Below are 22,070 nucleotides of genomic sequence, written 5' to 3'. Positions count from 1 at the left end.
AAGCAACTGTGTCTGTTCCCAGATTTAGGCAATTGCAAAAGTCTCCCCCGAAGTTTCCACATTGCAGCTGAGCGAACGGGGAAACAGATACAGCTGTTTTCACACCCCTGTTCTATATGTTCTGAGGTGTTTCTTCTAAATTTCATCTGGAGCACTATACAGCCTTGCACGATAAATTCTTCCTCAGGCTTTCGGGGGAGTATATGGGGCAGGCATTAACGAGATCAGCTTTTTTTAAATGAAATATTGGCATTAAAACATTATTGTACTCATTGCTACCATTCATTTTAAACTCTCGGAGCAAATTGTAGAGGAATATTTTTGCTGTTTTGCAGTGTTACCCTGACAGCGTAGAATAACAGTTAATATTCCAATTAAAGCTTCCAGTCTTTATTATTCAAACCATCTCTAGGCACACAATTGGTAACAGAAACAAAATTCAGAATCCTTTTAGATAATACCAATGGTATTTAATAATTAAATAATATTCAGTTAAAAATCAAACTGAACGATCATCAGGTACCCATTTATTTTTCTACTGTGGTACTGTTCTTATTTGAAGTTTGCTACGAATAATTTATATAAGATGGAATATTTGTTAAACTGTGCTGCACTGTGTATGTTTTAAAGCAGGGTTTTTAAAGACTGCATTTATGCCTTAGATTTCGTCGTTATCACTATGAGGTTCGGGTTTCCAAGTGCCAAAGGACGTTCTGGTGTGCATTTGTAAAATTGCCATTTAAATAAACAAGGTAAATTGATCTGTTTTGTTATGTTTTTTTTAACTCTGAATTGTCCCCAAAGCTGTATGTAGCTGCAAAACAGTTCTCTTTTTCTAATTGCCCCATGTCCTGTCTAACAACACTGGTCTGTTATGTAGCTGCTGAAACTCGGCATGAATCAGAAGCTTTGGGAACATGAAGTAGATTTAGTCTGTGATCTTCAAATGAGAACAAATAATATCCAATAGCTACTTTGGGATTGACTAATTCCTGCTCTCTCCCTGGGCAAAATGGGCTGGCACAGACAGCTGTAGGCACAACTTGAATACCTCTAGAGCAGCGTTAGGCAATCTTGGCTCTTTTATGACGTGTGGACTTCAACTCCCAGAATTCCTGAGCTAGCCAAGCTGAGGGGACAGGGAGAGGTTTCCAAGCTGAGCCATGCTGGCTCAGGAATTCTGGGAGTTGAAGTCCACGAGTCATAAAAGAGCCAAGGTTGCCTACCCCTGCTCTAGAGCAGCGTTTTTTCAGACTTTGAAAGGTTTAACATGTGTGAGCTTCGACTCCTGGAAGTGGCTGAGGAATTCTGGGAACTGAAGTCCACACAGCAGGACTTCACAGTTGCCAAGTTTCAAAAACGCTGCTCTAGAATTTTTTTTTTAATGCATGTTATCAAGACTGAATCAGGTTTTTATTAGCAAGATAGTAGATTTGTACACAACTACACTGTACCAAATTCCAAGAAGGTGACACAGCTGCAGTAAGGCAAAGTGCGCGCTTACGGTATGCTGTATGAAAACTTAAGACAAAAAAGCAGGTAAATTGTTTCTGTCACAACAGGGTGTTACAAAACCCATTTTTTTTTAGTTTGCCAGAAGTGTAAATCAGTGAAGTAACTTTATGCATTTACACAACCATGTGAGAAGGACAAAGTTTAAGGCTATCAGTAGGCATTTAACACTTACCGTTTACTCAGGCACAAACCAACTCTTTATTATCAATTATGAAGCATTTAAGTATTGCTAATTAAATATTACCAAATATTTAAGTATTGTTAGAAGTCCTCCCATTATGAATTCAACAATATTGATATTACATGCTGGTTTCTCTAAAAAGCAATAGAGGGGAAAAGAGTTGCCAATACTTGGAGCGTAAGAGAAAATTTAACTACAAGCATAGAATTAAAACTATGTGTTTATGTAGTAAAATGTATCTGCAAAGTCTCAGCCTGAGACTAATATGAATTGTTTAAAAAGGAAAGCAGGAAACTATTCACGTTCAATTAAATGCTTTATGTAAATTTATACTATAGTAAATTATGGAACGCTTTCACAATTTTGTTCCTCACATTTACAAAAAGCACAGATCATTTGGTTTGTACAAACCAAAAATCTTTCAGATGGTTACATTTTTAGTATTCAATTTGAATTTATCTGACCCGACCCCCAAAAAGAAAATGGTAAAAAATAACAGTAGGTATTAGAATTGATAATACCATTTCTGATTCTGAAAGATAAAAGCATAAAAGATTCATCAGTCTTTGGTACCGGACAATATAGACGGTCTGCTTATTATGGGCTATTTGCCCATTCATGTATGTTTATTCACTTGGTCATTTAAAAAGCTTATCTTTTAAGAATTTCACATCAGAATAATGCATACACATCTTGCCAGCATTTCCGTAGAAAAGATATTTTCAGCTTTAACCAATTCAGTGTACGGCTTTTTTTTTCCTTTAACAACAACAACAATCAATTAAACTATTTTAAAAATGCCAAAAAATTCAAAATGAATAAAAAAATGAACAACTTTGATTAACTTTACTCTGACAGCATTACATAACAGTTTTCCAGAAAATGCGATTTTTCCCCCTAATCTGTGCCATTCTGAGCATGATTGCTTAAATAGATAGGTCAGAAATTCAAAGATACCATTCTGATCCGTATACCAAGTGGGCCTGTTCCTCATTTCCTTCTGTATATCACACAAGTTGTGAGCACAGTGTCCTTAATAAAGTATGTTTTAAATGCGCCTGCTTTTACAGGCAAGGCCAATTCTCTTTGTGGTGGTGCATGATTGTTCAGAGCAAAAGATAAGACTCTTGATCAACTTTGTAATAGAAGCCACAAAAAGGCCTCCTCATGGACAAATGACAACAGACTGCAGCCAGTTGCTTCTGCCCTTTAACAGGCCATGTTTAACAGTGATTTCTGGACCCAACTGCTGCTTCATTTTTAAATGGAAGACAGGACAATTTTGAAGTGTGTCCTCTCTTTGCTCTCTGTACAACTTGATCAGATACTTTTTGCTATGTGTACATGTAAATAGAAAAAGGTGAGAATCAGTCCCAAGAATGAACAAGTTTGTTAACCTTATACTTCCCTTTATAAAAACTAGATCTCATAAAGTTCTTTGGCTGTTACCTTTGTTACGTGAAAGTTCCTTTTTATGTCTCAACCAAATTAGCCTGTAATCCATCCATCCAGTATTTGTATCTTCCCAGATGGGCAGTTATAAGGTTTTGATTATGGCTATACTAAATAATATGAGAATGTAAGTCGGGGTATTGAAGGAAGCAAGCACTAGCTCATGGTGTTCCCTGGCTGTTCTCAACAGAGACTGGCTGAAGGGAACAGCACAGCCAACTTCCAACTGTACTTTGGACAAACAGAACTGATAGCCTGGGAAAAGCATTGTAACTGCCTCCATTTGATCTTTCCAATCTTACTACTTGGTCAACAGCTTGTGTAGCTCTGCCCCATTCAATCCCTGCTTCCAAGCCTTCCCAAGCTCATGAAGGCATCAAAAAAAAAAAAAAAAAAAAAAAAAAAAAAAAAAACCCAACCCAAAATCCTCCATTCCCACAGCTCCTGTTAAGGGCAGAATCACATTTGTACGTGGATCTCTCTAGATTCCGGTCCTTTATTTTTCTTATTTTGTTTGTTTAGAACTATCCAGGCCTAAGGAGGCTGTATGCGTTGCTACTATACATGTTTGTTTGTTTTTTTACAAATACCTTCAGTGCTTTGAAAATAAAAAAGGGGTTTGTACTAAGTGAAGCTTAAACTACATTCCTAAATTCCGAATGTTCATGTAGCTTTAGCTTTCTGTAGAAGGCAAGCTCATGTTTTATTGCAAATTTCACAAGGAACTCTCGGTTGATTGGACAAAGACCAGTGGATTTTTGAATGCCTTTTCAGTAAGTCTACAACTACCTTAGTAAAAATTTGTATAGAAATGTACAATGAACTGTATAATGAAGACGGGTGAAAAGGTGACACAGGAAGTTACTTCGTTCATCTACTTCTTTGAACTTTCCAGTCCAAACAGATAAAATGATCCCAAATAAATAGTGGTGATACTGCTGCTTAGAGTAGATGTTGCTCGTAACTGGCATTTTGCCTTGGAAATTCAATCCCTGGAATAAATGTAGTAGCCATGCCGAGTTTTCAGGCTAAGCTTTGATTCCAGTCTCTGAAATATATGCCTACATTTAGGCTGTGTTTTGAAACAACACTTCATTCTGTCTTTATCCACATCATCAACACACTCTGGGAACAAGAACAACAGTAAAATAAAAGAATGTGCCACGTTACAAGTCTAAAACCCTTTTTAATCAGATATTTAATCAGATAGCCTGTATCTCTTCGCAAACTACAGCATCTGACTCTTAGGAAATCAGCATGATCACCAAATGGAAGTTACTATGGCATGTACAACTCTGTTCAAGCTGTAACAATTTATTAAGAGATTCAATTAAAAAGGTAGCCAATAATTTCTTATTAAATAAAAATGAAGTTGGGCACTGGCAAAGAAATCATACTGCAAGATTTTCCTTCAAAAACTGGCATCCTAAAACAACTATTACTAACTAACTAGCAATAGTCCTACATAGGCAAACCTCCCTCCCTCCCCCGTCGCTTTCCCGGAAATGCTATGCCCGAGACCAAGTCAATTAAAAATTAAGTTACATGGTTACTTGAATGCAACATAATTATTTTTATAATACTTTTCCTGCTGAAATCATTCCTAGATGAAGCTTTTTTTTTTTTATACACATATACAAAGTTTAGACAGCAATATTCACATTAGTCACAGTGAGGATGCTGGCAAATTCGCCATCTGTAGTGTAGACAAAATGCAAAGCAGCCTTCGGAGAGAACAATGGTACACAGCAAGCTGAGCTGGCCTGTTAAACAGCAAACACCAAAAAAATCCCTGAAAATGGGATACAGTGCAGGAAAAGCAGCATGCGCTTTATATACAAAGAGAAGTTTATGGCTAATGGTTGACATTAACTGTAGTAACAAAAGCTCTTGAGCAGCTGTGCATAGTTAAAATTCCTATGTCATTTGTTTCTCTTTATACCACTCCACAAATTCATCCAGCAACACTGGCCCTTAAAGAAAGAAGGAAATGTTTTTTTTAAAAAAAAATTACAAAAAACATTTTAAAAAAAGGCATAGAGATCAGAGATTACGATGTGAAATGATTCTTTGTCTTTCCTGACAATACGTACATGCTCCATCTTCGTCATAGTTGCTGAGGTCAAGATTAATGGATCGGCTGAATTCCAGAACGTTGCACCATTGGTCCTTGTTGATAACTTTGTACTTAGATTGCTACTTAAAACAAAAAATAACAGTTATTCAAAACGCTTTTTGAACCAAGTCACTGGGAACTAAAAATGCAAAAGCTAGTTTTGCAAATATAATAGAAGGTGTAATGCTCTATAACAGTGATGGCGAACCTTTTAGAGACTGAGTGCCCTCAAACCACCTTCGCCCTGCCCAACCGCAGGGCTACCCACCGCCTCCACACCCTCCACCCGCACCCCGCAGCATCATCTGCGCAGCCACGCCCTCCGCCACACCATCATCTGCACAGCCACGCCCTCTGCCCGTGTCCCGCAGCATCATCTGCACGCGACGGGGTGCAAGGGCAGAGTCTTGTCCCTGTTGCCCGGCTGCCATGTCCTTGGCTGCACTGTTCTGTGCGGGCCACGCCCAGGGATGACTCTCCTCCAGGGGGTTGCTGGTGAGGAGGGGGCCGTAGGGGGAGGCGGGGCTGGGGCGATGGTGCGCGTGCCCACAGAGAGGGCTTTGAGTGCCCCCTCTGGCACGTATGCCATAGGTTCGCCACCACTGCTCTATAATATAAATATTATAGCTATAACATTTAAAGATACCAAACACACCAGAAATTATCTCCCCCCCCAAACAAAACCAAATCAGATGAAAGGAAGACATCATCAAGAATCCATTTTTCTGGGATACATTCATTGCATGGGGAATTTTAAAGAAATCTTTGCCTTTTTCAAAGTAGGCCTGTTCTTCCTTTTCAGAAATCCCAAATAGATAACTTTGGGTATTAGTTCAGCCTCAATATAAGGCAGGTGTGTCAAACTGCCGGCCCGCGGGCTGGACGCATCATCCGGAAGCCGCGCCCACCCCACTGCCGGCAATGGCAAAACCGTCCCGATACGTCACATGACGTCGCGAGTTTGACATGTCTGATATAAGGGATCGCTTTAGAGAATGGGACATCTTGTTAGATGTGGATGTCCATCATTTACATCCATTGCATTTGCATAATTACATAATTGACGTAAAAGACACCTGTCATGTGTCTGATTAACGAAACACTTCAAAGAACTTTCAGGCATTTTTTTTAACCTAAAAGCCTTTATTAGTATTACAGAGATGTCAGCACGGCATGGTGGAAATGCTAAGATCTGAATTTCCCTTCCTTTGCACATAACATTCCAGGCATTTCCCTTCCCCTATTTTGGGATCATGATTCACATCTTCCAATTAACTGGGAGGGCAAAGATTCACTTCCATTTCTTTTTCCCCGGGCTTTCCTTATTTATTTTATTTTATTTATGAGACTTATATACTGCTTTAAGTGCAAGCACTCTCTAAGCGGTGTACACCAGTAAGCAATGTATATATATATTTACATTGCCCCCAACAATCTGGGTCCTCATTTTACCTACCCCGAAAGGATGGAAGGCTGAGTCAACCTTGAGCCGGTGAGATTTGAACCGCTGACCTGCTGAACAGTCAGCTAAAGCGGCCTGCAGTACTGCACTCTAACTGCTGCGCCACCTCGGCTCATATTCTCCTCCCCTTTCCCTGTCACCTGATTTAACTCTAAAAATACCAGACAGTTCTGTATATATTGTCAAAGCAAGAATATTCAATATTAGCAGCGTTGACAACACCGTTACAATAAAAACACACAATTTAACAAGCAAACCTCAAGTGAAGGGACATTACTCCGAGCAACAATTCCAAGCAAAAATTAAAACATATGTTAAGTATTTGCATTTTGTAATGTGTAACTATATTAGGCAGCCACGTTTTCAACTAATTCACTGTCGATTCTCACTTTTTAACTTTAATGCATTTTAAAAAAATTCTTAAAAAGTTATTTTCTACTTGTACCTCTAAGAACTGATGAAATACTGGAAAAAGGGGCCATGTTTTTCCTAAGAGGAGTCCTAGCATACACTTGGCAGTATTGATATCTAGGCTTCGCTGGTCTTTTTCCTGTGAGAAGGAAACAAAAAAAATACTTGTAATATTGTTTAGTTGAGCTAAGAGCCGTTTCATCCTCAAAAAAAGCATAATCCAACTTTTATCTTTATCTAGCATACCCTTGCTTTCTGTTTTCATCAATGCATGTGCCGTCAAGCTACACCTAGAGTTCCTAAAGATTTAATGAATTGTTCGTCCTTCAGAAAATTCCTCTTTTGTTCCAGATTTCTCTTTAACAAGCTTCCATCCATTGCTTCTTGTCCTGCCCTCTGGTTTTCTGGAGAATAAGTTGACTCTCCCCTCAAGTACTAGAAGACAGCTACCTAATCCTTCTCTTTAATAGATTAAACATACCTCGTCCCCATAACCATTCGTCATACAGTTTAGTCTCTAGACCCCTTGTCATCTTTGTTGCTTTTCTCTTTCTAGAGTTTGTTAAGGTATTCAATGCTATCTTCAGTATGAAGACAACCCCAGGAAGTGACCTATTCACATATTAAGAGACATATTCCTATCTGCGTAAGTTATACTATCCCATTCTGTGATTACAATAATAGAAAGGAATAGTAGCTTTTTGTTACAATAATCAACTTCAAAAAATCAGGGATATATAACGTTTTAGACTGAAGGCCTCTTCGGGACTCTGAGTACAATCCACAATCTCAGAAGCAGGAAGAGTCAAAAGAAAGCATTTTAAAAATTAACACTTAAGTGTTAAATGAAAGTTAAATGCTAACCATATGGCAACTTCCCATATATTTAATACTTCCCTTCCTGTCCCATTAAATATTGGAGGTAGGCAAACGTTTCAAAATGGCATCACTTCCATGATATACAAGATTGGTTTCAGGGCAAAAACCATCTTTGGGCTTGAATGTTCCATGATATTATTAACATGACTTAAAAAATACAATTTTGGAAGACTCTGGGGCAACATGCATGGCTTTGGATAGGTTGTATTCTGCAATGGGTCAACAACCTCAATTCCTCCTCACAATATGCTTCAAACCAGAATGTAATGTATTTTGCCCTTCAGATTAGCAAGGTTAATTTCTTCCCTCAGTTTCAAATCAAGAGTAATTGTTTTAAAGCGAACAATTCAGGAGAGAAAATAAAGCACCCCACATGGTTTTCTCATTTTGACCATAACTTACTGGAAGATTTAACAGAATTTCAGGCTACTCACACGTGCGAAGTCAAATGCGTATCTATAAATAAGCTTAAAGTTCATAGGCTCGTTTAATAAAGATCTCAAGTAATCCAAAGAATTTCTTAGCTTCTCTGTTGTATCACATCTGCAAAATTAATAATTCTCGTGAATAGTAATTTAAACATTATGAGACAGATTGCTACAATCACCCCACAAGTTGTAAATCCCGTGTTTTTTAAAATATGAAAAGTGTCTTCCCAAAACAACTCTCACAAAAGTACACAACAGCATTTCTTCACTTAGCATGTGAGAGAAATCCATCTACAACACATGAAAGGGGAAGGTCTAGGCCAGTCTCCTAAGACAGGGGTCCCCAACCTCCAGTCCGTGGACTGGTACCGGGCCACAGCAGGCCAGCAACCGGTCCGCACAAACAAGCAAAGCCCCATCCATTGGATGCAGGCAGCACCCAAACCCACACACCCTCCGGTCCACGGAAAAACCTCTCTTCACGGAATCGGTCCCTGGTGCCCAAAAGGTTGGGGGCCTCTGTCCTAAGACATGTGGGGCACAGGAAATTGTTCCCCCCAGGAGGGGAGAGGCTTCAACCCCATTACTTGGGACCTAGTGGGAGAACAATTTCAAGGGAAAGGGTGATCATGAGCTGGTATAGGTTCTGGAGGCAGACAATGTATGTGTGAGTGCAACTGAACTAGAGACAGGGCATGGTGCTAACAGTTCTTGAGACTCTGATTACAACTGGAAGTGCTGCCACACAGATGACAGGGATTGTCTGCATGTTATGCTGAACCTGACAGCAGGGGAACTGTTTGAAAGGTAATAATAGATTCTCACAGCCTTTTAGCGTTAGGGTGAATCTCCCTGACTTGGGGTGGGTGGGCCTAAGTGTTTACTTCCCCCGTGACAATCATGACATACCAAGAAATCTTGGCCTTCACATGCAGTCAGATGCAAGACCTGGGAATTATTTTGAAGCAAATGTAGCATGATCCAGAAATGGAGGTCATCATCATCATCATCAGTCTTGATTGATTATAACAGTGTTTCTCAACCGTGACAATTTTAAGGCATGTGGACTTCAACTCCCAGAATTCCACAGCCAGCAATGCTGGCTGTGGAATTCTGGGAGATGAAGTCCACATGCCTTAAAATTGTCAAGGTTGAGAAACACTGGATTATAAGAATGTCCATCTCCCTGAACATGCTAGATCCAAAGGGTTTTGTGATCTTCCTGGTAGATGGCCTCCCTCTGGAGCGTCTATAACAGGGGTCTTCAGACTTGGCCCTTTTATGACTTGTAGACTTCAACTCCCAGAATTCCTCAACCAGGCATGCTAGCTGAAGAATTCTGGGAGTTGAAGTCCACAAGTCATAAAAGGGCCAAGTTTGAAGACCCCCGGGATAGAGCTTTACTTTAATCAGGTAGTTATCAGAGGAGCTGATCATAGTTTCACCTCCTTTTATTTATATTTAAATATCACATTTAAAAACTCTCCGTCTCCCTCACAGAGTGACTCTGGATGGTGTGCAAATAGACATAAAACACAAAAACTATATATAAATATTATAATGAAAGCAATTTAAAAATAAAAAGCTGCAGTAAGGATAGAGCAGGGGTCTTCAAACTTGGCCCTTTTATGACTTGTGGACTTCAACTTCCAGAATTTGTGCCTGGCTGAGGAATTCTGGGAGTTGAAGTCCACAAGTCATAAAAGGGCCAAGTTTGAAGACCCCCTGGTCTATAAGGATGAAGCTTTCTGGTTCTGTTTTGCAGTGGTTTCATTCCCTCATAAGTAGGCAATCTCAGGCATCGTGTGCGAGAAGGAGCCCTGCAATGGGGTGGCTGCTCCAGAACATTTAACATTGACACCACTGAGAAAGGTCATCCATCAGATTGAGGAGCAGCGTTTTCAATACGCTGATCATTTTTTCAGGGCCAGGAATGCTGTGCCCAAACCCAGTCCCTGGAAGTAGTGAGGGCCTGGATAGGCCAAAACAAAACAAAAACCGTTCATTGAGGACAATGCCCGAGTTCCCGTTTTAGTTAGACAGAGCTGCACCCCCCCACCCCCACCCCCGGATGCAATTTGGGTGTTTTCCCGAACTCACAATCCCTGCTGGCAGCACATCAAAATAGCCAGAAGGCTTTTGCCCAGCTCAGAATGAAACAACTCACTGCAGCCATCTTGCTGCAGCCAATTCACCATGGCTAACTCGTTACGGCCAACGTGCCGTGGGACAGCTCCCTGTGGGATTCACTTGGTTCCTTTTATTTTTCTTGGCCACGTTTTCGTCAAAATCGTTCCTGGGACTACCAGCTTTTGTAATGCTTTGATGAATAATAAAAGGAATTAATCTCATGTTGAATTGGCCCGTGGAAAGTTGTCCTGCAGTGAGTTGGCCATGACAAGTAGGCTGGAGCAAGCCAGCCATGGCAAATTGTTATAGACCTATCTACTGGCAGTTGAGAAACACTGAGTACAGTGACACATGTCCTTGTTGCTTCGTGTTTAGCGTAATTAATTCTACATTGGACTGCCTTTTTGAAGACAACCAAGAAATTTTAATGTGTCCAGAATGGGGCATATGGTAGATTTAGCCACATAACATCTACTGTGTTTCCCTGAAAGTAAGGCCTAGCTTGATCTGGGGAGGGGGCTAATATAAGCCCTACCCCAAAAAATAAGCCCAGGTTTTGGGGCGAGACACACATTAAAAAGTCAAGCTAGGGTGGGAGTAGGGGTGTGGATCTGCCCGCACCCACTTAGGCCTCTCCTCGCCGGCCCACTTCTTCTTCTGAGGCCTCTTCTGCAGCCAGGCCTGCATTTTTCAGTCACAGGCTTCTCCGGAAGGCCACCACAGCCGAGTCCTGAGCTACGGATTCAATCCGTAGCTCAGTTCTGCAAGACCTCTGCAGCCGAGGACGGAGCTATGGATTGAATCCATAGCTCGGGACTCGGCTGCAGAGGCCTTCCACAAAGGCCTGACTGCAAAATGCAGGCCGGAATGCAGCTGCAGAATGACGATGTTCCTTTGGCCGCAGAAGAAGTGGACCGGCTGGACGGGCCTGTCAGTGCCGGAGGTGAGTATAAAAGACATCCCCCGAAAATAAAACCTGGTGCCTCTTTTGGAAGCATAAAAAAAAAAAGACTCAATCTTATTTTCAGGGAAACACGGTATGCTATGGCCATTTCCAGATCCAATTTCAAGGGCTGGGCTCCCTGATATCTCTTTATGTAGCTGTCCACCTGCCTCCTGAGCTTAAAAAACAGTTGTTCCACAATGTTTTAGGCCTCATAGTATTCCTGTTAAGATAAGCTTTTTAATACTGAATGCTCCCAATTTTATTGAATATATTTCTTTTATTCTTTGTCATCTGCCTCAAGTTTTGTGGAATGAACAGCAAATAAAACCACATAAATAGATAGCAGTAGCAATTGCAGAGACTTATATACTGCTTCATACTGCTTTACAGCCCTCTCTCAGCGGTTTACAGAGTCAGCGTCTCGCCCCCAACAATCTGGGTCCTCATTTTATCCACCTCAGAAGATGGAAGGCTGAGTCAACCTTGAACCGGTCAGGATCGAACTCCTGGCAGTGGGCAGAGTGGACCTGCAGTACTGAATTCTAATCACTGTCCCACAGCTCCTAAACATTATATGCAGCTTCACAAAATTATTGGCTAAGAAAGTACAGGGTTTTGTTTTGTTTTTTACTTTATACAGACGTGCGAGGTTCATTTTGCAAGAGGACAATAGATCACTAATGGAGCTATTTCACATTTGATAATAGAAATAATACTTACTGCAGGGATGTCATTCCTTTTAGCCACTCTTGCAATGTAAAATAACCCATGTTCTGAGCATCCAATTTCCAAGCCAACACAAGCATGGCTACCTGGTTTAAAAATAAACAAACAAGAGACCCAAAAGTTTATTATTACCGTGTTTCCCCGAAAATAAGACCTGGTGTTGTTTGTATTTTTTGCCTTCAAAAGAGGGGCGGTGTCTTTTCCACAGACGAACCTCGCAGCGGTGGCACCAAGAGCCCCACTTCCAGCTGGCCCACTTCTTCTGTGGCCCAAGGAAATGCCGCTGCAGCTGAGAATGGAGCTCTGGATTGCGACTGCATTTCACCGTCAGAGGCCTTCTGGAAAGGCCTCTGCAGCCGAGAACCGAGCTACGGATTCAATCCAAAGCTTGGTTCTCCACTGCAGAGGCCTTTCTGGAAGGCTTCTAATGGTGAAATGCAGGCCGGGGGAGAACCCGGAGCTCCTGTTCTGTCCCAGGCTACGATAGTCCTTATTATGCTCACAAGGAGAAACCCCTCTTCCAACAAGCAGGCAGAAACCGCAAGAAAAAAACAATCCCTTTTATTCTCACAGACCTGAGTTAACGTCCAAGGCAAACACAGTCCCCGGAAACTCGATCCTCAACATGAACGGTTGCCTTCGGCAACCAGCACCTCCCACACCTTCCCTTTTATAATTCCGCCAAGGCGTGGCTTCCTAATGCCTTCTCCTTTGCCTTTGGAGTCGCCCCATTGCATTCCTCTGTCCTACTCGCTTCTCTTGCCCGCGCTTTTGCACATCCTGGATATCTCCCCAGCTGTGATTCATCACTGTCCAACTCAGGCTCCCAGCACAGCTAGGTCTCAGCCTGAACATGAGTAGAGGGGCCAGGTTCCTCGTCCGAACTGTAAGTCTGGGAGCTCCTCAGAGCCTTCCTCTGACTCTGATGTCACTCCAGGCCCCTCCTCTTCATCAGCTGCCGGATCCACTGGCTGGCGAGAAATCACAACAGCTCCATTCTCAGCTACAGAGGCCTTTCTGGAAGGCCTCTGACAGTGAAATGCAGGGGGGGGGACACAAAAAAAGTGGCCCAGTGAGGTGAGGCAGGTGTTGATTAATGGGAGGCTTGGCTACAACAGGGCACGTGGGGCAGCTCCACCCCCCCCCTCCATCCTAGCTTGATTTTTAGGCATGTGCCTCGCCCCAAAACTAGGGCTTTTTTTTGAGGTAGGGCTTATATTAGACCCACACCCAAAAACCAAGCTAGGGTTTATTTTCAGCGAGGTCTTACTTTCGGGGAAACGGGAGAATTTATATTTCTTCAATGCTTTTCTTAAGGCATCTAGTCTTCAAAGCCTTGTATTGGCAAACAGGGATAGGGCAGAAGGGATACCGAGCTCCATTTTTTTTCAAGTATTTAGACTTGAAAAAGCGTAGGGGATATTTCCAGCGTTGGCGTTCAGTGGTGTGTGGAAAATATCTGAGCCATAAAAAGGAAAGATGAGTGCTGAAAAGTAATTTCTTCTTTTCAGCAAAAACATAAAACATCAAATCATTTCAATGGGCTACATTCGTATCGTGATTAGCATAAAACAGTCAAATGGTAAATGTATATCATTTCTGCCCCACATATGCCCAATGATCCATCTCATTGGTAGGTGAAGAAGTGGTTTTCTTGTGATAGCCTGTTAGCAGAGCAAATTTTTAAGTATGCCATCCAAATGCGAGTCAACATTGCTTCTGGATGTATGTATTCCTAAACAAACTGGAAAGTATACATTCATGGACTATAACAGGGGTAGGCAACCTTGGCTCTTTTATGACTCGTGGACCTCAACTCCCAGAATTCCTGAGCCATCATGGCTCAGCTTGGAAACCTCTCCCTTTCCCCTCAGCATGGCTGGCTCAGGAATTCTGGGAGCTGAAGTCCACAAAGTCATAAAAGAGCCAAGGTTGCCTACCCCTGGGCTATAACATGCATCCTGCATGCATAGACATATGGAACCATTTGCTACAATTATCTAATCACAAACGGAAGTTGCGCGATAGAGCTGCCCACGTGTTAGACCAGTGTTTCTCAACGTTTGTGTGACGGCGACCCCCGTCACACAAACGTTCTGCGCATGCGTGGTGGCGGACGCATGGGGGTGGGGGTCACACATGCATGGTGCGCATGCGTGGTGCCACCCCCATGCGCAGCACGCATGCGCGACGCCGCCCCCTGAGGGGAGAAAATGGCGGATCGCCGCCTTTGGCGACCCCCGAAAAATGGTCGATCGACCCCAAATGGGGTCGCGACCCATAGGTTGAGAACCGCTGTGTTAGACAGTAACAGCAACCATATTTGCCCTTTAATTACACAATGGATAAGCACACTGTGCCAGCACTATCAATGTGTTAAGTTCCTCATCAGGTTCAGGGTAGAGCGACAGAACAAATAAATCACCCAAAAAAATGGAAACGGGAGAAGCACAAAGTGGTTCCCTGCTACCTATAGATGAACTTGAACGTACGTTTTCCGGCTCAACCCCTATGTCCTCACAGAACTTCTCCATTCCTTCAGGACCCACAACCTCATCTGTTCCTACAAGTAAAAATGACAAAGATTATTTTCTACTCCAAATTTACGATTTACTTGATTATGAAAGTCCAAATTGTCTGGATTGTACAAAAAGAGCAGGTCTTACAAGGATGTGACTTCTTGAACACTGCTTAGGCACACAATAGGCCGTGCAGGCCCAAAGATCAAAAACTCCTTTCTCTGTCTCAGTCCCACACACAGCTGTTAAGACAGGCAAATATGCAAAGGGCCCAAAGGTTCATCAAAACAGAATCGAATTTTATTATTTACTTTATTGCAGAGTCACATCCACCGCTCCAATTAACCAAGAAGAGATACTCTTCAAATGTTTAAAATACAGCACTTCAAAGCCACCTTTGGATTTTCATAAATGGATCTATTAAGGGTCTGCAAAACTGACTATAATGGTAAATCAAAAGTTAAGTTGCACTTTCGGAGAAAGGTAAAATTATTTGAAGTCATCCTTATTTAATTAAAAAAATGATATTTTTAATACTTCAAATAGGAATTGATTTTTTTCCTTTCAAATTCTTGCTTAGTAAGATGTGCAGACGTGAGTACTTGCCTGCATATTCATAGAACCATTCTAAACACCTTTTACTTGAAAACATATCATCTTCTGACCTTATTCTGGTAGAATCATATTTTCTGTACACGCTGAAAAAAAGCGAAAAAGCTTAAGTACACGGTATTTCACAATTCTATAAAACGATATGCCAATGTCGATAGATTGCAAGCTTTTGAAGTAACTTCTTGTCCCTAGTCAACCCACTCACTTTCAGAGTTCTGACACTATAAATAATTTTATAAGATCAGTTGCATAAACTTCCAAATTCTACACTGGAATTTAAAGCACTTTCGAGACAAGCTTTAAACAGATGCAATGGATGGCATGATCCTGGAAAAAGTGGTGGCTGCTTTATCAAATCAACCTCAATTCTTACAGCACAAGGATTTTTTTCAGACTTGCACTGAAGCCCAGGAAAAAAAAATTAGGCTGCTTTAATGAATAACAGAGAATAGGATAGGATAGGATAGGACAGGACAGGACAGGACAGGATAGGATAGAAATTAATGAAAATAAGAATAGAATAGAATAGAATAGAATAGAATAGAATAGAATAGAATAGAATAGAATAGAATAGAATAGAATAGAATAGAATAGAACAGAACAGAACATAGAGTGGAGTGGAGTGGAGTGGAGTGGAGTGGAGTGGAATAGAATAGAATAGAATAGAATAGAATAGAATAGAATAGAATAGAATAGAATAGAATAGAATAGAACAGAACATAGAGTGGAGTGGAGTGGAGTGGAGTGGAGTGGAATGGAATGGAATGGAATAGAATAGAATAGAATAGAATAGAATGTAGAGTGGAGTGAAGTGGAATGGAATGGAATGGAATAGAATAGAATAGAATATCTTTATGATCGTTGTGTATCTCACAACAAAATTAAGTGCTGTCCACGGTGCACCCTACACACAAGTAAAAACCACGAGTAAAAATATACATTATATACACGCATCCTTCATAAATTGGATCGCAATTGAGCACAAACGCTGTCCTTAATTGTGATCCGAAACATTTCTTCCTTACAATTTACATGTGCAACCAACAGGAAACAAATCTTACTTCGCTTACTTACTATAAATTAAGGCTCATCGTTGTGAGATTTCTGTTTTATAGGGTTCTTTAGCATTTTGCCACACCCCCATCAGAAACAAAGTGTGTACAATACATAGGTCAAATTATAAAACTGACGGAGAAATCAGTCAACCTAAATAATTTCTTAAGGGAAGAATAGGTAGACTTGACGATGACTCTTAAAGTAATGAGACTATATTGTGCTCAGGCCTGCAGAGCATAAGAAAGCCTAGAAATTTCATTGAAATAAGTTGCTGGTGGGAGTTGAAAGTTCAGTCATCTTCTCCTGGTTTGCTGCTCTTCCAAATGTCATGTTTTTTAATTGAAAAATGACCGAATAGGAAAGGTTACGTACCCATCGTGTCTACTTTTTTTAGCTGTCAGATCATCTCCCGCGGTCGGTCGCCTTTTTTTCCTCGGAGGCATCACTTTGCTAAAGCTGTCTGATGAACTGCAAGATCTCAGGTTGCCTGCAAGGGAATGTAGGAAAAAAAGAGACAAACATGAAATATTTCAGGGGGCGAAAAAAAAAAATATGAGCCGAGGTGGCGCAGCAGTTAGAGTGCAGTACTGCAGGCCGCTTTAGCTGACTGTGTTCAGCAGGTCAGCGGTTCAAATCTCACCGGCTCAAGGTTGACTCAGCCTTCCATCCTTCCCGGGTAGATAAAATGAGGACCCAGATTGTTGGGGGCAATGTAAATATATATATACATTGCTTACTGATGTACACCGCTTAGAGAGTGCTCGCACTTAAAGCGGTATATAAGTCTCATAAACAAACAAACAAACAAACAAACAAACAAACCCCAAAGACCAGTTGTTTTTAAAGATTTTTAAACCAGTAAGCAGTCAACCAACTGGAAATGCAATTCAATTTATGGAAGTGTGAATTGATGACAATCAGGTAATTCTCCCCCCCCCACATACACAATTTCATGTATGTCTGAATTATCTATAACTAAGTGAAGATATGAAAATAAAGTTGCCATTATTATAATGCCCTTATCTGATGTATACATGCTGGTTTGGCGCAATGGTTCAGCCGCTAGATTACAAAGCAGGGAACCACGAGTTCTCATCCCACCTAGGGCACAAAGTTAGTTGGGTAATTTTTTAGCCAGTGATACTTGCTCCCAGTCTTAGAAAGCAGGCAATGGCAAAGTGTTTCTGAAAATCAGATACTTGCAGACTAGTTCAGAAGCTGCTAGGAACCAACACTAGGCCTAATATAATGTACAAATGTATAGTGGGAATTGTTTGGTCTTTTTCTTAGCATGTCTTGCGAACTCAGTTACAACAGTTTGTTTACTGGTGGTTATGATTTACATGTTGTGTGAACTCAGCCACTCTGATTTATTCACTGAAGATAATTAAACAAACCGTGATTGATCAAAGATTTTTAACACAGCCTGCAATAGTCTACTATTTTAATTGAACATTTACTAGATATAAAAAGTAACTGATATAACAATATTAAATAACTGAATAAACATTAATACACCTTTAAAACAATCTTATCACTCCGTTTTATAAATCTGTCTTCCATTTTAATAGAAATAATGACACAAATTTGCCTGACAAATAAAAACTTAATAAGGTTTCCTTTTCACTCAACATTGTTAAAAATTGTGTAATGCATATAAACGTTAAGAACTCTACCTGTCTGGTGATCGTCTTGACTAGTATCTTCTGTCAAATTCTGAAAAAAACATTTAAATTAATTAACTGGGAGTTTGGATATTGCGTTGTAGGTTCAGATATTGACAGCTATCAGATATTGACAGCTAGGTTCAGATATTGACAGCTATTGACATTTCCCTCACCAGATTTAAATGTCAAAGACTACAGACAGATATGACTAACTTTCTTATCTGAGGAAAAGCATGTGAACTTTTCTGCTTTAAATTATTCTGGTTGAAAATTCTTAAGTGTTTTATCATAAAAAGTCCTATTAATACTCTTATTTTGCTATTTCTCTTTAATTACTGAAAAATGTATGGGTTCAACAAAGTTCCAGATTTCATTTCACTTCTAAGAATTTCAAACCCCTTTCCATATAAGCCAATAATGAATAAGACATTGCAGCCTGTTTCCCCCCCTCCCCCCCAAAAAGTCCACAAGATAAATTCAGCCTGATTGTAATTGATATTAACAGTGGGATTAAAAACACTTTTGGATTAAAATAATACAGGAATTGGATATACTGTAAAAAGTCTAGCCTTGGAGTAGATGCTAAGCAACCAAGTGCCCTCCAGTTGTTTTGGATTATATCAAGTAAAGGAAGGTCCAGAACAAGCTTGTGTATGTGCTTACAAGTCTATTTTAGACTAACTGTTTGAAAAAATGGAATTAAAATCTCTGGGTTGTAGAATATGAGATCCACCGAATAAGCAACGGCAATGTTGGAGTTTACTTCCCTCAAAGGCCTGTGTGCATGATTTTCCTTTGCCAGATTACTTCTCTGTGATAAGAAACTAGCTTTGTTTTAAAACCAATCCCTTTCTTGGTTCACCCATTGGAAGCTAGATGGAGTATGTCCAAGATTATTACCATTAGCAGGAAGCATGTGGGAAAAAGTCTGCTGGTGGTGGTTTAGCCAAAGGGTAGGCTGTAAGAAAAGCAGCTTAAGAGAATAACAGAGATGGATGGGGCTTAGGTCTTCTCATCCAAGCCCCTGCATTTCTGGACAAATAGCTGTCCAACCTTTTCTCAAAAACTTCCAATGATGGAGCACCCATAACTTCTGAAGGCAATCCATTCCACTGGTTAATTGTTCTTACTGTGAGGAAATTTCTCCTTAGTTCTAGGTTGGTTCTCTTCTTGATTAGTTTCCATCCGTTGCTTCTTGTCCTGCCTTCGGGTGCTTCGGAGAATAGGTTGACCCTCTCTTCTTTGTGAATATTGGAACACTGCTATCATTGTCATCCCTAGGCCTACTTTTCACTAGACATAGCCAATTCCTGCAACTGTTCATGTGTTTTAGTCTCCCCCCCCCCAATCATCTTTGTCGCTCTTCTCTGCACTGTTTCCAGAGTCTCTACATCTTTTTTAAATTGTGGAGTCCAAAACTGAATGCAATATTCCAGGTGTGGAGTAAGGTTTTATAAAGCGGTACTAACACTTCATGTGATCTTGATTCTCTCCCTCTGTTAATGCAGCCTTGGACTGCATTGCCTTTTTTGGGTGCAGCCCACTGAGTCCCCTTTTATTCACTCATCTAAATTGCTTATGAAGATATTGAAGAGTATTGGGCCTAAGACAGAAGTTGGGATACCCCACTGCTTACTTATCTCCATGTAGATGTATGTAATTCCATTAAGGACTACACGTTGAGTGAGGTGTGTCAGCCAGTTACAAACCCACCTGCTGGTGATGCTGTCTATCCCACATTTTTCTAACTTACTAAGGAGAAGGTTGTGGTCTACTTTGTCAAATGCCTAACTGAAATCCAAGTATACCATGTCCACAGCATTTCACTGGTCCCCTAATTTAGTCACTTTGTCAAAGAATGAAATAAGATTTGTTTGGCATGATCCATTTTTGACAAACCCATGTTGACTTCCGATTATAACTTTCGCTTGCTTCTAAGGCAGTGGTTCTCAACCTGTGGGTCGGGACGCCATTTGGGGTCGAACGACCATTTCACAGGAGTCGCCAAACAACGCAGTCCGCCATTTTTTCCCCCTTTTCCTTAGCTGTGCTACTCCCTTTTATTCTATTGGCTTTTGAAAGCCAATAGAATAGACTCTCTTGAATAGAGTCTAATTCTATTGGCTTTCAAAAGCCAATAGGAATTGTCCAGGCTGTCTCTGCCCTGCTGAGCCCGCCAAAAGTCCCATTCTGCAAACGGTGCTGCACCAGCTGAGTAGTCCTCGACTTACGACCGGTTGAGTAGTCCTCGACTTACGACCGGTTGGGGGTCGCGGCATTAAAAAGGTTGAGAACCACTGTTCTAAGGTAATTCGCAGATCTATTGCTTATCTTTTCTAGGATCTTCCCAGGGTTTGATGTCAAGCTGATAGTTTCCTGGATTATTTTTTTCCCTTTTTTGAAGATGGGAACCATATCAGCTTTTTTCCAGTCCTCTGGTAATTCTCCAGTGCTACAGGATCTTTGAAAGAATTGGTTCAATGGTTCCAAGATCACCTCTGACGGCTCCTTCAGAACTCTGGGATGTAATCCATCTGGTCCTGGTGATTTGAATTCATCTAGGGCAGTGGTTCTCAACCTGTGGGTCGGGACCCCATTTGGGTTCGAATGACCATTTCACGGGGATCGCCAAACCATGCTGTCCGCCATTTTTTTCCCTTTTCCCTAGCTGTCCTACTCCCTCTTATTGGTGGCCACACCCATTTGGGGGTCACCACAACATGGGGAACTGTATTATGGGGTCACGGCATTAGAAAGGTTGAGAACCACTGATCTAGGGTGACAGGTATTCTCTTACTATGTTCTTACCTATTTTAAATTGTATTCCTAGTCTGTCTTTTACGGCTCTGTTTTTGGCAAGTTGTGCTATTTTTTCCCTCTGGCTTGAAGACATGCAAGACTGAGGGCAAGAATGAATTAAGTAGCTCTGCTTTCTCCCTGTGCTCATCACTTCCTTGCCATCTTCTCCCATTTGTAATTTGTGAGTTAGCTTCATTTCTCTATCTGTGAAACCATGACAAAAATCAACGACTTACTAATTCTTAGTTCCTGTTATAAGTACTTCAACAATTGACCGTATCATTGTGATAGGCAAGCTTCCTAATGCTTCCAGAAAGAAGGGGGCAGAGAAATAGCTTGATATGTGTTTTAATATATTTATGCCCTGCAAATTATACATTTATACTGACAAGGATAAACAGCTCTAAATAATCTAATTAAGGTCCTATGGTCAGAAATACAATTGAGTTATCATTATAAAACACATAAACAAGTACATATCTAAATAATATAACTATTCCCATTATACCAAAAACCCCAAAGTATTAAAACTTACTAAGAAAAACTTTGGGACCCCCTTCAAAATCAGTACCAAGAGTTCTGGCTTCATTCTTTTCTGATAATCCTACAGCATGCTTATTATATGGGTAAGACTATGTAAGGTAATAGGAAGAGCAGGATAAGAATCCTAAGATATGTAGAATCAGATGGGTATTTGTTTAATGGAAGAATGAAGGAACATACCACTTGTGCATATAAAGTTTGAATATTAATCTAAAGATGAATACAGAAAAAAGAATTAGCACAAATGACAGTATGCACAGCTGAATTTACACAGGTCTTCATCGCTGATTGCAAAATAATAAAAGGAAGAATATTCAAAGGTCTATTTCACATTAAATAACTATGACTTTCCAAAAATGTAAGTAATTACCAGCCTATTAAGAGTATGGTAAATCTTGTGAATATTTGCCAGTGTTGATAGATGAGAGTTCAGCTGAAAATCTAGGAATGAAACAAAAAAAAAAATGGCATAAAATTTGTATTTTATTAATTCTGCAAAAAAAATATGTGGAATAATTGGGGTTTTTTTTTTCTGCACAGCTACTTTAAATGTACAGGCTAGCTCAGGGGTAGGCATCCTTGGCTCTTTTATGACTCATGGACTTCAACTCCCAGAATTCCTGTGCCA

The 22,070-nt window shown here is 40.6% G+C and overlaps 1 protein-coding gene across 4 annotated transcripts in view; it reads right to left on the bottom strand.

Moving 5' to 3' along the window:
* Nucleotides 1-587: 587 nt before the first annotated feature.
* The window catches only part of DCUN1D4 (defective in cullin neddylation 1 domain containing 4), a 33,298-nt gene continuing 11,815 nt past the window's right edge, over nt 588-22,070 (bottom strand). For 2 of the 4 annotated variants that reach the window (XM_039368274.1, XM_039368277.1), the window contains exons 2-11: nt 21,813-21,883; nt 18,110-18,149; nt 16,806-16,920; nt 15,372-15,463; nt 14,739-14,809; nt 12,241-12,332; nt 8,451-8,559; nt 7,172-7,276; nt 5,242-5,344; nt 588-5,121 (exon numbers count right to left, since the gene is read on the bottom strand). In XM_039368274.1, coding sequence (XP_039224208.1) covers nt 5,066-5,121; nt 5,242-5,344; nt 7,172-7,276; nt 8,451-8,559; nt 12,241-12,332; nt 14,739-14,809; nt 15,372-15,463; nt 16,806-16,920; nt 18,110-18,149; nt 21,813-21,883 — 854 coding nt within the window. In that variant the 3' untranslated portion in view covers nt 588-5,065. Of the gene's footprint in view, nt 5,122-5,241; nt 5,345-7,171; nt 7,277-8,450; nt 8,560-12,240; nt 12,333-14,738; nt 14,810-15,371; nt 15,464-16,805; nt 16,921-18,109; nt 18,150-20,908; nt 21,104-21,812; nt 21,884-22,070 lie in introns of all 4 variants that reach the window. The other 2 variants (XM_039368276.1, XM_039368275.1) reach the window with 2 other exon arrangements.

Source organism: Crotalus tigris, unplaced genomic scaffold (genome assembly GCF_016545835.1).
Source record: "Crotalus tigris isolate CLP2741 ecotype Arizona unplaced genomic scaffold, ASM1654583v1 scf7180000020728.642097, whole genome shotgun sequence".
Taxonomy (NCBI): Eukaryota; Metazoa; Chordata; class Lepidosauria; order Squamata; family Viperidae; genus Crotalus; species Crotalus tigris.
Note: the sequence above shows the minus strand (reverse complement) of the source record. Positions and strands in the feature narration are given on the sequence as shown.